We start from the raw sequence: 19,009 nt of genomic DNA, 5'->3' as shown, positions 1-19,009 counted from the left end.
ATATATATATATATATATATATATATATAGACATTAATTGTTCTTTCACTTTGTTTCAGACCGGTTTCTCACAGTGAACGGCTCATCTCTGACAGGGCCGTGGGTTTTGAGCCCATGGCTACGTGCCACCCATCGGCCCTGTGGTTTGGATTTGACTGTGTTTTTGCACCCCAGGCAGAGTGGACGTTACACTGTCTGGCTCATTGAGAGGGACAAGCCACCACTTGCTCTCCTGACCACAGAGCACCCCCACATTATTGGGTGAGTTTGCCATCGGCACATTCTCACATACAGAAAAATATATATTAAAAAATCTTAAACCTTGTGAAATGCAGCATGTACTTGCCTTAAAGCACTTAAATACACGCCATTCAAACTGTATAACTAATACTAGCCTTAGGTATTTTTTATTATTATTTATACCTAAAGAGTTTAGATTTTTGGGGCAGACACTTTAATAACAACATTTATTTGATCAGTGTGTGTACAGCATTTTAGAATGTAGCACAAAGTATTTATGAGATTTGGAAGTTCTTCATTACAGTAAACTAGTAAATTCAAAAGCAATACTTCTTCATCTTCTGTATTGTAAGGCTGTTGAAAGCTTTTGTTATGCTAAATTTCAACTTGAACACATGCAGAACATCCACACAGTGGTTACCTCCCTTTAGATTTGACCCTCTGTCCTTGAAAGACTCATCCAGTCCCAAGCCATTTCCTATTTGTTGGATTTTCCTCTACTGCAGAGCTCTGCCTCTTCAATGACTGGGTATGAATGCGTTCAGTCATGCGTCACAAGTTCCGATAGGAAAAAGTGTTCCGACTCATAACGTTCCTCCTGAGGTCATTATTTTTGATCAGCCAACCAGGCCACATATCTGCATGCATTTTTGGCCAAGTCTGGGGTCAAACCTTTTACCAGGAAATGTCTTGTGAATAGGGTAAAATCTTAACTCTAAAATCACCAGGTTTGTCTAAATGGTACTGTATCATGCATTAGAAAATTTGAAACAGTTACCAAAAGTACATTCATTTGTCTCAAAACATATTTTAGGTGTTGTCCTTAATGTTTCATATCAGTTCAGTATTTCTGTTGTGGCTGGACCAATTGTTTTATGTGGTAATGGTCTATTGTTCTTAGCTATAACTTTAAAGGAAACTTATCTTATCTATCTTATCTAATCAATATTTAATGTCCATGTCGTAATTTAAAGGGCAAGCAGTGGTGTAGCAGGCAGGATCATGTTGCGATAACAACTGGCTAACTGTACACTATCCCATTTGTGAACATTGTCAATTACAGCCTAGAATTTCACTATGGCATGGTGGATTAGCTTTTTACTGAAGAGTTCCTGGTCTTATTTAACATGTCCACAGCTGAATGCCACATTCATTGCCAAGATGGAAAAACAAAGAATAGAAAAACACCAAAATGAAATGCTTTGTTCAAGCAATGCTTTATCATATCAAAAGTCATATCAAGAGTTCTCACCACCCAGTGATACAAAGCATTCCCAACAGAACAGAGGCATCAGACCTGCATGTCTTTTGATCATATGAGTCTCAAATCAGTCTCTTGTTGTCCTGGGCCATAGACGCATTTACTGTTAGTAAACGTTGTGATGCGTTTTTGTGGGCAGAGCTTAGGTGGAGGCAGAAAGATCCCACTGACCGCATCACAAATGCTAGGTAGCATGTTTTGTTTGCTTGCTGACTAAAAGACTAAAACAATCAGATTAAATTTTAACATGTAAGGTCACTCACTGTCTAAGACCCCGATTGTTTTTGATAAAGTTAACTTTATCTCAAGGAACCTGGCCGACCTGTACGCACTCACGCAATGGATCCAGGGACGAACTGACAGAATTACCTCCAGTTAAGTGACATCTACACCTACCAGACAGAGAAACCAAGTGTGTATAGTGAAGATAAACTGAGAGCGTATACATCTATAGATGGCTGCTTGTACTTACAGTGGCAAACGTTTGCAAATGCATTTTTTTTAACACAATCCTGACACATAACATGAGCCTTCTCACTGTTCCCTCTCACTTTATACTAATGCACTTGTGACAACTAAAGAAAGAGAGATGACAGGTGTAGAGACCTCAACAATAACAATTTGATTTTATTTCTGTGTTCACGAGATTGTAAATAATTTTATTGAATACTAAGGAAATAGCATATAGACAACCATGTGTGCTGTAGGTGGCGCTGTGGAGTGTGAGACAGGAGAGAGCGGAATGTGGTGAGAAGCAAAAAAGAAGCTGGTTGTTGTGTTTGATTATGCTTTGTCAAGTTCGGCGTTCCGAATCTGTTGCAGAAAAAAATAACAAAATAAGCACAGGGCAAATAAAAGCTACAGAAATCTTACATCGTGTGTCGATCATTGTCCAAGGGGGAAACATAAACAGATTTCGGGACAAAAAGAGCGAGCCGCGAGTCACGGAGAGGACGGGGAAACAGCTGGTAAATAAATGCAAACGTGAGTTACGGAAATCTACCCTGTGAGTTTTCATAATGTTTCCTGTGTGGGAAGCTACAATAGACGAAATAGAGAGTAAACTACTCGAGTTATCCGTGTCACAACTGTGCGGTCTCTGTGAAATGCTCAAGTTAATCTGAGGCCATCGTCCTGGGCCATCGTCCCAGGTGTCAGTCTGAGAAGTTACCTGGAGAGTAGAACCGATTTAACATTGCCTGTCCTTAAACAAATTCTCAGAGCACATTTCATTGAAAAAGATGCAACAGAATTGTTTCACTCTCTAACACGTGCAGCTCAGGAGCCCAAGGAAACGCCCATCCAGTTCTTAGTTCGAGTAATGGATCTCAGGCAGAGGATTTTGTCAGCATCTGAAAATGTGAGGACAGGATTAAAATACAACCATGAATTAATCCAAAATCAGTTTTTGCAGACAGTCCTTACTGGCCTTCACGATGACAGTATCCATACAGATTTAAAACCCTACCTGGAAAACCCGCTGGTGGAAGACGAACTGCTGTTGGAGAGGATGAACATGTCCTATAGTCTGGATCTGGAAAGGAAATCTAAGTTCTCAGCTACTCGACCCAAGAACGTCAAGGTTGCCTCGGTCAGGGAGGAGAAGCATTCACAGGTACATGCTGCACAAGATGAGAGTGTCAGCATAAAGAAGGAGAAAGCTTCAAAACCTAACACCTGATGGAAAAGCTGGATGCGAGGGACAAAGTGATCTGTGAAGCAATTCAGAATCTTACTTCTCAAGTGGCGAGCCTCACTCAAACATCACGACCTCAGCCAGCTAGAAGCAGTAACCAACGATTCGCTCATAACCAATTTCCATCTTCTCGAACAAACACTAGACGCTGTGCCCATTGTGAACAGTCCAACCCAGAGGGAAAATGTGAACATTGTTACAAGTGCGGCAGTGGTGAGCATTGGGCAGCTGGCTGTCGGAAGCAGACAGGGACCAATGCAATATCAAGCAAGATCGAGATTGCTGCAGATGTCCCGGAAAGCCTACCAAAAACTCATTTACCTGAAGGTCCATGGTCAGCCAAGCAAGAGAAGACAGCCGTTTTGGTGGGATGCAGGTGCGTGGTGCAGTGTTCTTGTCATGGCTCTGCCTCTATTAGTCATGTTTTTCTTGGTCCTGTGGCAGAGCCATGACAAGGCCATTGGTTATGTGTGGAGAGAAACATATTATTGTCCTTTTGACAATAATATGCGTTCTCTCCAGTGTCTCATCATTGGCCCCGCCCCTCTCATTTCCTGTATTGTCTCCCTGCCGTGTCTTATGTTTCACACCTGCCCTCGCTCGTTATCCTTCGTTTGCTTACCTATATATACCCTCTTGTTTCTTTGTCCTGTGCTCGTGGATTGTACTTTGTACCGTGTATGTACTTCGTGCCTTGTACTATGAGTTCCTTTTCGTTGTCTGAAACCTGTGCCTTGTTTGTTTGTTTATTTAATTACCTTACCCTGATTTAAGACGTTTGGTCGTGTTCTTTAGTTTAGTTTTTTACTGTTCTTGCTTTCGTTTTGACCCCTCGTGGGAAGTCTTTTGTTTTGTATTTATCTCTGTTCTGTTTCCCCATCGACGGTGTTTTTTGTTTTGTGTTTTTATAATTAAAGTCTTGTTTCGTTAACCCCTTCACTGCTTACCTGCATTTGGGTTCTTCTCCACACCATGCCGCGGCCAGCTGTGTGCAAGGGCATCCGTGCCAAGGGTACCTCGGACAGGGAGTACCAAAGCGGACAATGGGTGGAGTCCGGGGAGGCAACAGGACCACCTGTGCCTGGCCGAACTGCTCCCAAATGAGCCGGACTGCGCGGGGATGGAGTCGCCACTCTCCGCGAGTCGTCGACTGACAAGAGAGCGCAATGGCTGTCTGGTTCAGGACGCCTGGGATGTGTGTGGCTCGCAGGGAACTGATCACCTCCTGACTCCAGAGGAGGAGGCGCCGGGCGAGTCATGCTAGCTGCTGTGAGCAAATGCCAAATGATATACGCCACAGCAGCTGTGCTGTCCGACCGGACCAGCACGTGCTTGCCCTGCACGAGAGGTAGTAGCCTCCTCAATGCAAGTAGCACAACCAACAACTCTAGGCAGTTGAAATGCCAATGCAGGCGGGGGCCCGTCCACCGACCCGACACTGCGTGCCCGTTGCACACGGCACCCCAACCCTGCAGGGAGGCATCCCTAAGGGGACCCCTGTCCGCAAGCAGGTCATGGGAGACCAGGGGGTTAGGGTGTGTCAGCAGAAAAGCGTGATGACCATACGCCTGCTGCAGGTGTGCCACGCTCTCCAAGGAACCTGACTCTGTAGCCAGTGGAGCGGTCGCATGTACATTGACCCGAGGGGGAGCACCCCCACTGAGGATGCTATGTATCCCAGGAGCCTCTGAAAAAGTTTCAGGGGGACCGCTGACTGCCTGAAAGCTTCAGGCAGTTCGACACTGACTGGTCGCAATCTGAAGTCAGTCGCGCTGCTTCATGGCGACAGAGTCGAGTTCCATACCGAGAAAGAGGATGCTCTGCACCGGGGAGAGCTTGCTCTTTTTTCAGTTGACCTGTAGCCCCAACCGATCTAGGTGCCGGAGCACCAGGTCCCTGTGTGTACACAACAGATCTCGAGAGTGCCAAGATGAGCCAGTCGTCGAGATAGTTTAGTACCCGCCCACCTCCTTCCCTGAGGGGAAGGAGGGCGGCTTCCACGACCTTAGTAAAGACCCGTGGAGACAGGGACAGACCGAAGGGGAGGACCCTGTACTGATATGCCCGTCCCTCGAACGTGAACCGTAGGAACGGCCGAAGTCGAGGGAGGATAGAGACATGAAGTACGCGTCCTTCAGGTTGATTGCCATGAACCAGTCCTGACATCTGACGGACGTCAGGATGCGCTTCTGCGTGATCATCCTGAAAGGCACCTATTGTGTAGGTGCCTGTTCAGAACACACAGACCCAAGATAGGGCGCAGCCCCCCGCCTTTCTTGGGGACAATGAAGTACAGGCTATAAAACCCTTTGAACATCTCAGCTGGTGAGACGGGCTCGATCACTCCCTTCGCCAGAAGGTTGGCGACCTCGGCCCGAAATACGGGAACATCCTATCCTCTGACTGAGGTATATCGGTTGCCCTGAAACTTGGCGGGCGTGAGGCGACTGGATCGCGTAGCCGAGACGGATCGTCTTCCCTAGCCAGCCTGACAGTCTGGGAAGCCCAGGCTCCCAGAAATGTAACAGGGGGACTAAAGGTTCGATATTTTTCATCGTCCCCCCGGGGGGTGGTTCGATGGCTAGCAGTACGGATTCCTTGCCGGGGAGGAGATCGGCTCTGCTGCTTTTCTTGCCTGGCGACTGCGCAGCTCAACGCACTGTCTGCTGAGAGTGCTGAGGGCTGGTGTTTATACTCGACATTGCGCTTCGCCGTGACGCAACGTCGAGTTTGCCGTTCACCGTCGCGCAGAGGGTGGGAGCGGCTGTGATAACCCAGAGAGAGAGAGGAAACTCTCTTTTTTGAGTGTAAATGGGAGCTAGCCCCCCGGAGGGGGCCAGCAGATGGAGAGACGGGGCAGGATCCATCCCTATCCGATTTCCCAGCGATGTGGCTGGGGTCGGGCACAGTGGTAGCCTCGATCCCCCTGAGGTCTTCCCATGAGGGCGCTATCGCTCACAGCAATCCTCATATCACCCTCGCTGCTTGCCGTAGCGGACGGCAGGGCCGTAGTCCTGCCGCCACGGAACGAGGAGCAAACGAGGTGGTGGCTGAGTCCCGTGGGAACACAGCCACCCGTGACGTAACGTCTGAATCGTCATCGCCCGCAGTGCGGGCAGGACGTATCCACAACGTCTGCCCCAGCGTACTGGAAGCAGGCATCGTGTCCGTCCCCCTCCTCGATGAGTGTGTTGCACCCATGAGAACAGCAGGACAAGCCACGCTGGAGAAATTTGCTCTTTTAGAAAGGAAATTTGCTCGAACACCTCCGGAACTTCCGAGACACCCAGGGGAGAGTCACTGCAGGAAGGGACCGTCTGCTGTACCACGTCGAAGATTCCAGCAGAAAAATGGTCACCAAAGCTCGTAGAGAAGCTCATCAGATGCGTAAGCTCTGAAGAACAAAAGGTGATTGAATGAGCACGCCGGCTTCCCTCTTATACCAGGACATCCGGGGAGGAGTCCGGCATGCAAATTTCATTCACCAATTTTCATTGGCCTTTTCTAAATACTCAGAAGATGATAGGTTCTCAAGACAAACCCCATTCTGTCGGTTCGACACAACGTCGAGAGACTGACAGAAAGGGAACTGAAGTTTTTAGGACTCAAATGGGCAGTCACAGAGCGTTTCAGAGACTACCTGTTTTATGCGCCGTCTTTCACTGTCTACAGTGATAACAACCCCTTCACATATGTCATGAAATCTGCAAAGATAAATGCAGCAGGACAACGGTGGGTTTCTGAGCTGGCGGACTACCGCTTCACTTTGAAGTATAGACCAGGAACATCGAACCGAGATTCAGACTTCCTGTCACAGAGACCATTGCCCATTGAAGTCACAGTGAGAGAGTGTACCCAAGAGTGGAAGCCAGAAGTTTTGGAATCAATCGGAGAAGCTCTGAAAGCATAACAACTGGGAGAAGTGGATTGGATATCTGCAATCACATGCAATATTGATGTCTTACCTGAGGAGCTGACAGGTGAATCCGAGATCAGTCAACGTTTAACATCTCAGGATGTCTGGAATGCTCAACTGAGTGATCCAGTTATTTGCAGAGTACACGAACTGAAAGAAAAACAAATCTATCTCAGACACAAGGACAAACTGAAAGAACCAGAAGCAGTGAGACGACTCTTACGGGAATGGCATCAGCTGCAGATCAATGAGGATGGTATTTTGCGAAGGAAACTAATGACCAGAACTCAGTTAGTGGTTCCAGAAACCTCGAAAAGCATGATATACAAGTACTTGCATGCCGACATGGCTCATCTTGGTGCTGATCGCATGGTGGCAGCAGCTCGTGCACGTTTCTTTTGGCCTAGAATAAGAGAGGAGATGGAGCATTATGTCACGAAAGTTTGTCGTTGCCTAAAACAAAAGAAACCAAACCGGATTACCAGAACTCCAATTCAGAGCATCGAGACAACAGCTCCGCTCGAGATGATTTCGATTGATTACCTGCATCTGGAGAAAAGTAGAGGGGGAGCAGAGTACATTCTGTTGGTTGTAGACCATTTTTCAAAGTTTGCCCAGGCGTACGCCACCCGAGACCAGAGATGGCAAAAGTACACACATCCTTTACTTAAGTAGAAGTACAGATACTCATGTTTCAAAGTACTCAAGTAAAAGTTGAAGTACTGACTAAACTTGTTTACTCAAGTAAAAGTATAAAGTATGGGCTCTAAAATGTACTTAAGTAAAAAGTAGCCAATACTACTACCTGTTTTAGAGTCACGCTCGTACCTCACAACTGAATTCGTATTATATTGTATTGTCATTGTGTTGAATGTCTGTACTAGAAGCTTCCAACACCAAAGAAAATTCCTTGTGTGTGCAAGCACACTTGGCAATAAAGCTCTTCTGATTCTGATTCTGATTCTGATTCTGAACTACCATTATGTAGAACACAAGCATAAAAAGACTGATGGAATAAATCTATTTGCCACTACCTAGTGGAAAAAAACACAAATGTATAATACAATTATGATGTAAGATAAGAGTGTAAAGGACAAGCGTATTGATAATAATTGTGACAGAATTCCCTTTGTCTCAAGTTCTCAACCATAATTTTAGCTATTCTTTGTGTTGCCTTCCGCCTTGGTCCGTGGCAGCTTCTTAGACTACTAGCCTATGTCTGCAATACGTAATAGCAAGGAAATGACTGTTTGGTACTGTGATTGTCAAAACATTTTATAACAGAATTTCACTGCTTTCAATTTTAGATTAACTGTCCCTTTAAATTTTAAGCACAGACCATTCATGGACATATCATTATACAAAGGTTGTAGACACTTGAGAGATCTTGTCAAAAAGAGAAAACTGAGAAATAAAGAGATAATTAATTAGGCAAGTCAATTTACTTGGTAACCATTACTGTTTTTCTCGATTGGTTAAACACATTTCTTGAAATTATGCCTCGCTTTAAAATATTAAATGTTTAGCCTCTTACATTGTACGTTACACTCGTTCAACATTAAAACTGATGTCAGTGTTGCTAGATTAGGTGGAAGATTTCCAGCCCAAAGGCTCACTAAAACCTACTCACTCCAACAAAAACCAGCCGAAAATTTTTACTTCCAAAATAATGTGATAGTATTTTATTGCAATGTCAATCAACGTTGATAAGGATCGTTTTTTATTTCCTTATAATTTTAATCATGACAAGATGAAAAAATATAATAAAAATCAGGAAAATAGATCAAACAGATCAAACAAGGCAAATGCATTAAGAAAATTAGAAAATAAGACTAATAGGATATGTCCAGAAACCACTTCAAATGGCAATCAGGAAAGTAGCGCATTTTTGTGCAAAAGTGCCCACTATAATTAGTTCATCGAAAGCAACGCAATGAGCAGGTATTTTTCACTCGTTCATGAACTTAACGCACACACCACGATAGCAAAAAACATGCAATTCATACATACTAATGAACAACAGCAACAATAATGCGCTTACCTTAACGAGCTGCCTTAACTTCTGAAAGAACTACAGTACATCTTTCGTGAAGTATATGTTTGTAGAACATGCGAATAGCTAAATAGCTAAATTACATATTTAAAATCTGGTCCTTTCGCACTGAAAAACCCTACCATTCACGAGTCACCACATGATGCAGAATATCACGCTCGAGATCTGAGAACAGTTACTCTGTCTTCTTTGATTTGATTGGTCACCGCTTTGCTCTGTAAACAGTAACTCCCGCCTTCTTACATTTGATTGGCTAGTGGCCACATCACACAGCGCTTCGGCTTTTAGGCAGACCTATCATTAGGTTGAAAAAGTCACGCAATGACAAGAAATAATATTGATTGTGCATCAAATACAGATTAAAACTAAAGTAACGAGTCTGGTTTGAAAATGTAAGAAGTAGAAAGTACAGGTATTTGCGTAAAAATGTAAGAAGTGAAAGTAAAAAGTCGTCAGAAAAATAAATAGTGGAGTAAAGTACAGATACCAGAAAAATCTACTTAAGTACAGTAACGAAGTATTTGTACTTCGTTACTTCCCATCTCTGCCCGAGACAAGTCTGGGAAGACGGCAGCTCAGAAAATCTTTGAGGATTTCATTACACGCTTTAGTTTTCCTGCAAAGATTCACCATGACCAAGGGAGAGAGTTTGAGAATAGCCTGTTCTAGAAACTTCAGAGTTACTGTGGGATTAAACATTCACGTACCACGCCATATCATCCGCAAGATAACCCCGCAGAGAGGTTCAATAGGACATTGTTGGGGATGTTGAGGACTCTAGAGGAGACAGAGAAGTTGAAGTGGGCAGACCACCTTAACAAAGTTGTCCACGCCTATAATTCTACAGTCCACGAGTCAATCGGGTTCTCCCCATTCTTTCTTCTCTTTGGTCGAGAGCCAGTCCTTCCTATTGATCTGGTTTTCCCAACCAAGCAGGTCAAGAACACTCAGTCTCACGCTGACTATGCGGAAAGATGGAAACAGTCTATGCAGGAAGCATATGAGGTAGCCACCAAAAACATGAAGAAGGCTGCTGCAAGAGGGCAGAGATACTACAACCGTAAGGCATGGAGTACTGTCCTAGAACCCGGTGATCATGTGTTGGTGAGAAACCTGTCGGAAAGAGGTGGCCCAGGTAAACTAAGAGCATACTGGGAAAAGCAAACATATGTAGTGAAAGAAAGGAGAGGACAAGGCAGTCCAGTGTATGTAGTGGGACCTACATACTCACCATGACAACACTGAAAGTTCCAGCGAAGAAGATTTTGATCTGTGGGTTCCGACGCAAAGAACAATAATGCGCTTGGATCCATGTGCAGTAGAGTTTCACCCTAGAGAAGAGGAGAGAAACAAAAGAACTGAAAAGGAAACAGACATAAATGAAACCATTGATGAAACAGTGAACCTACATGACCAAGAACGGAGTCCAGTAGAGTCCGTGGAAGAGGTGCTGAGAGACCTTCAAGGAGAGCAGGAGCTGAAGGAAGGATCTGTGGAAGAAGCCGAGCATGAGATTGATGACTTGGCATCAGAACCTAGACGAAGAACGTCTGCCAGAGAAAGGCGACCTAGAAATTTCTACACGTATGACACCCTGGGTGAGCCCACACTCCGACCAGCGGGTGTGAGTGGTTGTGGTAGGAACACTGATGTGGTAACCTGCGGTGTACGACCCAAGCTGAACAGCAGTGACCTTATCCTTTATTTTAAGAGTTGAAATAGTCAAATAAGTAAGGTTTACAAGTTACATGTTTTGAGTTAAGGAGTAGTCAGCGGCTGATAGAATAATTAAGACTATGGTGATAACGAACAGTCGTCATGCGGTACAGCCGAGTTAAAGTTTAGCCAGCTTAAGGTATTAGTTGAAAAGCTGAATAAAGCATTAATAGTTTAATACAATACTGAAATGACATTTAAAATGTACTAATTGCATTGTGGGGGAGGTGTATGTGGTTGTGTCCACTTGTCGTTACAGGATGTTCTGGGGGGCCCACCAGCAAGCCTAAAGACGACACATCTCTGAACACATATCAACACTAAAACTTTAGATGATGGTAGTAACGTCACAGTTGTATAAAAAAAACCTATTGATTTTATTGTTAAGCTGTGCTGTAGCATGTACATTTTGCTGTTAGTGGAATTTATTTCCTAAAGTGTTTCACAATAATAGTCAAACCGGAAAAGAAAATGTTTTGGAATACTTAATTTATTTATATTTTTGTAGGGGGAGAGTGTAGAGACCTCAACAATAACAATTTGATTTTATTTCTGTGTTCACGTGATTGTAAATAATTTTATTGAATACTAAGGAAATAGCATATAGACAACCATGTGTGCTGTAGGTGGCGCTGTGGAGTGTGAGACAGGAGAGAGCGGAATGTGTTGAGAAGCAAAAAAGAAGCTGGTTGTTGTGTTTGATTATGCTTTGTGAAGTTCGGCATTCCGAACTTCTGAATCTGTTGCAGAAAAAAATAACAAAATTAGCACGGGGCAAATAAAAGCTACAGAAATCTTACATCGTGTGTCGATCATTGTCCAAGGGGGCAACACAAACAGTTACCTTTATGTTTAGTTTCTGGCCGATAGACAAAAGACAAAAGACAGTAGTTTTTTTATCTTAAATATTATGAAATGAAAAGCTAGTATTTTTGATGATCGTTTCTGTTCAGTCCGCTCGTTTTATTGTGTTTAACTACAGCTGTCATCAGTGTTTTTGTTTGGCAATTGCAGCCGGTATGTGTTAAAATATCAAATTGGAGACTGTATTCTGTCGATTATGGCTCTAAACAACACAACAAGATGATATTTTAAGCTCCCTATGTAGCCAAATCTGTGCTGGTTTGTATGCTGCCTCCAGTTTCCCTTTGTTTTGCCTCCAGCTAATGCCGTGACGTAAGCGTGACGTCAGCACAAAAGGAGTCTATAAGACCACTGTTGTATTTGCATTTGCTAAACTAGGTTATGAAGTTCTGGTTAGAGCAGAATGAGCGACGTTTGCATGTTTCTATCTTATATTTGGGATTGCATTGTGGAATGAATTGGTGAGTCATGGAACTGTGAACGAAAAGTGTGTCAGATGGCAAAATTAAATATATATGGAAATTAAAACATTGAAATACCCTGCAGGCTCTTTTTGCTTGAGGGATTACGTGTTCTAGAAAAGGAAGCACACCTCAGCGGCTGAGACAGGCCGCTGTTCACAGCTATGCAACAAACTGAATGTTGTGTCACAAGATTAGCTTTGCGTTCATTAGCTATTCCAGGCAGCTAGCAGACAAACACCCAGTAGTTTGTGAGCGAGTTACTGAAACACAAAAAGAGGATCTGTCAAAGATCACAAATGTGGAAAAAAGCTTATTTTTCTGTTAAAGTCAAAATTTCCAACAGCTCAAATGCAACCCCTGACAATATTTTATTTTTGGAAATCTAGTTCACATATGTTTTATGTGTTTTTGTACAATTTGCATTCGCATCAGTTCATTGAATATTTGAACATGTTTTGTTTAAGAGTTAACATTGAAAGGCATATTGTGTTTTGTAAAGTTATATCTATGTTTAGTATGTATATTATATATATTATATATATATATATATATATATATATATACTTGTACAGCTGGAGTTTTGTTCCTCCAACTGTACATTATTAATATTTTCACAGCTGACAAACCTGACAGTTTTAGTATTAATGATTGACAGCAAAGACTAACCCATGAAGCACAAGCTGCATGCCATACTTAAATGACACGACAGACAACCTGTTTCGTTCGTACAGCCCACTTCTCCAAAACATGCTCTTAAATACAGATGCCTGAAAATGTTTGAGAGTCACTTTGATTATATAATGCTATTGGCAATTTTGAATACCAGCTAAATACAAAATATAAAGGTGAACGGGTGTTTAGGTTATTATACTTAGCATGTCTTTATTTTATCGTGCCTTTTATACGTGCTGAGCCTTTCTGCTCTGGAGTTTGCAAGTTCTCCTTATGGGTTTCCTCCAGGTACTTTTGGTTTTTCCACAGCCCTGCCAAGCAGGTTGAATTGGAGACTCCGGTGCGAGTGAGAGTGTGGATGTGTTTGTGTGTTATCCCTGTGGTAGACTGGCTACCTATCCAGGGTGTTTCTGTGCCCAAGCCCAAAATTGCACTCATATGCTCCAATGACTCTGCATAGGATAAGTGGTACAGAGAATGGTTAATGGATAGAACATTTATTGACTAATTAGCACCCCGGACAGAGACTATCAATTTTAAAAAATGGCTTTAGACTAGAAATAGTCTATGAATTTTTTAAATGCTCGGGTTATGGCTGTAATCCATATTTAAGATTTGCATTATGCATGATAAGATGAAATTGCATTTTAAAACATGTATTAAATGTTTAAGTGATTAAAAATGGTGTGTCAGGGATCTTGTCTTGTTTATGCTTTGGTATCATATTAAACATTTGTAATTCATGTATATTTTAGCTGTGATTTGTTTCCTGCACCTGGAATTCTACAAGGGTGCTTACAAAGCCAAGTAGTTACTGCACACACTTTTCTAATGGTATGTTCATGATCACAAGCTCTAATCATGTGTTGCATCTGTTTTGTTAATTGGTCTCTTATTTGCTTAAGATTATCACTTGTTTTATAATCAATTTAAGAGGGCTGTTACATTGGTGTGCAATAAACTTTGGTGAGTGGCTGATTAGATGTTGGTAAGAGATGGCTTACACTTTCTGGCACTTTCCACAAATAGAGTACACAAAAGGTGTGTGTGTGTGTGTGTGCGTGCGCGCGTGCGTGCGTGTGTGTGCGTGTGCGTGTGTGCGCGCATGTGTATATGTATAGTCATGGGACATTAAATTAGTTTGTTGTTTATTGTATACTGCACTCATGGAATGTGCCTTTTATGAGTATTTATGTGTTCAGAGACACCTGCTGTGTTTTGATCATTAGTAGGAGTTACATAAAACAAAGACAAGCTACAAACATCCAAATTTTCAGTTGTTTTCATATGCCATTACTCTCTCTCCCATAGGAATGTAAAAAGCAAACAAACAAAACAAAAAATGTCTCTTTAATATGTTACTTGTTTTCCTAGATAACAATGAGATTAATTGCAGAGCAAATTGAGGATTTTGAAAAAAATCTTATGAATATTGTCCTTGTATAAAGATTCCAGTATTCAAACATCTCTAAAGTTTCAGAAGCTATTTAAACAATGTGCTGTGTCGTGTTAAGTTTTGAAAAGACAGCAAAATGTGTGTTAAAAATTTGAACTGCATTTGCAAGATTTAAACATCATATTAGGACACTTGAATCAGAATTGCAAATTCTGTTGAGCTATGAAAGACCAACATCTGAGCAAGCCTCAGCCCACAGTCTACATGCCAACCATATTCCAACAAAACTAGTACTTGCCCGAAAAGCAAGCTGTCAGTCAGACAACCTCCACCAGTCAAAGGTGTTTGTTTTTGTCTAGAATATGCAGCAAAGTTACCCACACACAAAATCTGAAAATGCCAAACATCTTGCTCTGCACGACTACTTTTTCAGCAACAGAATTTACCTTAAGGCCATTCCTCTTGGCAAATGCTCATGAGCTCAAGTTTGTTGCTCATGAGATAAATTTGAAGGAAGATTTGCTGGCATTAGATAGAGGTCAGCCAAGCAGTCAGGGCTCACAAACAGTCCCAGTGTCACTGTGAGCTGAACAGAGATGGCAAAAGTACACACATCCTTTACTTAAGTAGAAGTACAGATACTCATGTTTAAAAGTACTCAAGTAAAAGTTGAAGTACTGACTAAACTTGTTTACTCAAGTAAAAGTATAAAGTATGGGCTCTAAAATGTACTTAAGTAAAAAGTAGCCAATACTACTACCTGTTTTAGAGTCACGCTCGTACCTCACAACTGAACTACCATTATGTAGAACACAAGCATAAAAAAGACTGATGGAATAAATCTATTTGCCACTACCTAGTAGTGGAAAAAAACACAAATGTATAATACAATTATGATGTAAGATAAGAGTGTAAAGGACAAGCGTATTGATAATAATTGTGACAGAATTCCCTTTGTCTCAAGTTCTCAACCATAATTTTAGCTATTCTTTGTGTTGCCTTCGCCTTGGTCCGTGGCAGCTTCTTAGACTACTAGCCTATGTCTGCGATGCGTAATAGCCAGGAAATGACTGTTTGGTACTGTGATTGTCAAAACATTTTATAACAGAATTTCACTGCTTTCAATTTTAGATTAACTGTCCCTTTAAATTTTAAGCACAGACCATTCATGGACATATCATTATACAAAGGTTGTAGACACTGGAGATCTTGTCAAAAAGAGAAAACTGAGAAATAAAGAGATAATTAATTAGGCAAGTCAATTTACTTGGTAACCATTACTGTTTTTCTCGATTGGTTAAACACATTTCTTGAAATTATGCCTCGCTTTAAAATATAAAATGTTTAGCCTCTTACATTGTACGTTACACTCGTTCAACATTAAAACTGATGTCAGTGTTGCTAGATTAGGTGGATGATTTCCAGCCCAAAGGCTCACTAAAACCTACTCACTCCAACAAAAACCAGCCCAAAATTTTAACTTCCAAAATAATGTGATAGTATTTTATTGCAATGACAATCAACGTTGATAAGGATCGTTCCCTTTCTGTCGGTCTCTCGACGTTGTGTCGAACCGACAGATGGGGTTCGTCCTTGAGAACCAATCGCTTCCGACTTCTCTAGAAAAGGCCAATGAAAATTGGCGAATGAAATTTGCATGCCGGACTCCGCCCCCGGATATCCGGGTATAAAAGGGAGACGGCGTGCCTCATTCATTCACCTTTTGTTCTTCGGAGCCTTCGCTCGTGATCAACAGACTTCGCTACAAGACTGCCGGCTCTACGACGTGGTGCAGCGGACTGTCCCTTCCTGCAGCGACTTCCCCTGGGCGTCTCGGCGGTTCCAGAAGTGTTCAGTTTTTTCTCTAAAAGAGCAAATTTCTCCAGCGTGGCATGTCCCGCTGTTCTCTTGGGTGCAACACACTCATCGAGGAGGGGGACGGACACGATATCTGCTTCCAGTACGCTGGGGCAGATATTGTGGATACGTCCTGCCCGCACTGCGGGCGGCTGACGATTCAGACGTTGCTCACGGGTGGTTGTGTTCCCACGGGACTCAGCCACCACCTTGTCTGCTTCCCGTTCCGTGACGGCAGGACTACGGCCCTGCCGCCCGCTACGGCGAGCAGCGAGGGTGATATGAGGATTACTGTGAGCGCTAATCCGTCAGCCACTGGCTCGCGGACCGTTCGCACCTCGCTTTGCTCGTCTGACCATTCCCCATAAGACGGTCCGCCGTCTTATTCCTCAATTACGTATCGGACACGGTACGTGATGATGAGGTGTCTGTTGCAGCATCGGAGGGTGACTTACTGGCATCAGACTCCGACATTCCTTGAAGCTCCCTCCCTCGGGGGGTCGAGATCAGGAAGAAGCGGATGTCGAAATGTCAGCCATGCTTTCCCGGGCCGCCGGCTTTGGGTTGCGGTGCGCCGCACTGCCTCTCCCAACGCTCGCGGCTGGATACACGGTTCTCGGGCTTGAGAGCGGCTCCAAGCCGCACTCGCCCTCAGTGCCGTGTTCCCCCGGAAGTGCATGAGGAACCTAGTACGACCTGGAACGCCCCCTTCGGCGCGTACACGTCAACTAGTTCCATCACCCTTTCTTCCCTCGATGGTGGGGCAGCTAGAGGATACGTCGATGTCCCCCGGGGCTCGACCTAAACTCCCGTCCAAAGCACGTAGGCTTTTCGGCATCTGAGGTGTCGAGAGCTTACTCTGCTGCGGGCCAAGCTGTCCCCTCTCTCCATGCTATGGCCTTCCTGCAGGCCAATGCGCGGAGAGAGCTCCACGAGGGTAAGACCGACCCAGTGCTTATGCAGGAACTCCGCGGCTTCACCGACCTCGCTCTCGGGCGAGCAAGGTGATCGCGCGGGCCCTGGGTCGGGCGATGTCCACACTTATGGTCCAGGAGAGACACCTCTGGCTGAACCTTGCACAGGTGAGTAACTCTGAGAAAGTCCGCTTTCTCGATGCACCCATCTCGCAAGGGGGGGCTGTTTGGAGATACTGTCGGGTTCGACAGTTAGGAAGCAGATAGAGGATATCACGATGTCCTCCCCAGCCGCGACTCGACCGCCCTCTGGCCGCCGAGATCCCGTGCACCGTCTGCTTCCCAGCAGCCCTGGTCAGCCCAGACCACCACCCCATCAGCAGCCGCGGCGAAAGCCAATGCGACCCTCATGGGAAGACCCCAGGGAGTTCGAGAATACCTTTCTAAAGTTTTTCTCCCTCTCTGGGTGTTTATATAAGCCGCTCTCACCCTCTACACGACGGTGTTCGGCAACTCGATGTTGCGTCACGACGAGACCCAATGTCGAGGATAATCAGCAGCCTAAGCACTCTCAATCGACGGTGCTTTGTGCCTCATATCGTCTGGGTATTATCAGAGCCGCTCTCACCCTCTACACGATGGTGTTCGGCAACTCGACATTGCGGCAAGACCCAATGTCGAGGATAATCATCAGCCCAAGCACTCTCATTCGATGGTGTGTTGTGCTACATCTTCGCCAGACAGGTAAAACTGCAGAGACGATCTCCTCCCCGGGGATCCCCCCCACGGCGAGGGATCCGTACTGCCGAACCACCCCCGGGAGGTCGATGAAGCAGAGCGTACCCCTAGCCTCCCTGTCGGTCCCTACGAGCCTGTCTGAGCTTCCCAAACCGTCACGGTGACTACGGAATACGGTCCGTCTTGGCTACGCGATCCACTCCCCGGACGCCCGCCTAAGTTTCGGGGCATCCTCTTAACCTCAGCAGAGGCAAGGATGCCCCGTGCTTCGGGCCGAGGTCGCCACCCCTCTGGTGAGGAAGCAATCGTGCTCGTCCCTCTAGCCGAGATGTTCAACGGGTTTCACAGCCCGTACTTCATCGTCCCCAAAAGAGCGGGGGTTGCTAGATCTGCGTACCCTGAACAGGCACCTACTCAATCTGCCGTTCAGGATGCTTACGCAGAAGCGCATCCTGGCATCTGTCAGATGTCAAGATGGATTCATGGCAATCGACCTGAAGGACGCTTACTCTCATGTCTCTTCTCCCTCGTCATCGCCCGTTCCTACGGTTCGCTTTCGAGGGTCAGGCATATTAGTACAGAGTCCTCCCCTTCAGTCTGTCCCTGTCCCCACGGTCTTTACGAAGATCGTGGAAGCCGCCCTCACTCCCCTCAGGGAGAGAGGTGTGCGGGTACTAAACTATCTCGACGACTGGCTCATTTGACTCACTCGTGAGGTCTGTTATGTACACACAGGGACCTAGTGCTCCGGCACCTAGATCGATTGGGACCACAGGTCAACCGAAAGGGAGCAAGCTCTCCTCTGAGCAGAGCATACTCTTTTTTGGTATGGAACTCAACTCTGTCTCCATTTCAGCACGGTTGCGCTCAGTCAGTGTTGTACTGCCTGGAATTTTTCAAGCAGTCAGCGGGAGGAGGCTCCTGGGTACATGGCATCCTCGACGGTGGTGATACCCCTCAGGTTGATGCACATGAGACCGCTCCAACACTGGCTACGGAGTCGAGTTCCCTGGAGAGCGTGGCACACCGGCAGCAGGCGGATGGTGATTACGCTTTTCTGCCGACGCACCCTAACCCCTTGGTCTCAATTACCTTTTTTTACGGACGGGGGTCCGTCTCGGGCAGGCGAGACGCGTCAGGGGACGCCTCCCTGCAAGGTTGGGGTGCCGTGTGCAACGGGCATGCAGTGTCAGGGCGATGGACGGGCCCCCGCCTGCGCAGG

At 44.9% G+C, this 19,009-nt stretch overlaps 1 protein-coding gene across 3 annotated transcripts in view; it reads left to right on the top strand.

Moving 5' to 3' along the window:
• alk (ALK receptor tyrosine kinase) overlaps nt 1-19,009 on the top strand; it is a 613,816-nt gene that overhangs the window by 318,929 nt on the left and 275,878 nt on the right. For all 3 annotated transcript variants that reach the window (XM_057343307.1, XM_057343308.1, XM_057343306.1), the window contains exon 4: nt 60-261. In XM_057343307.1, the coding sequence (XP_057199290.1) occupies nt 60-261 (202 nt within the window). The remainder of the gene's footprint in view (nt 1-59; nt 262-19,009) is intronic.

This window comes from Triplophysa rosa, linkage group LG10 (genome assembly GCF_024868665.1).
Source record: "Triplophysa rosa linkage group LG10, Trosa_1v2, whole genome shotgun sequence".
NCBI classification, from domain to species: Eukaryota; Metazoa; Chordata; class Actinopteri; order Cypriniformes; family Nemacheilidae; genus Triplophysa; species Triplophysa rosa.
This window is presented reverse-complemented; position numbering and strand designations above follow the sequence as displayed.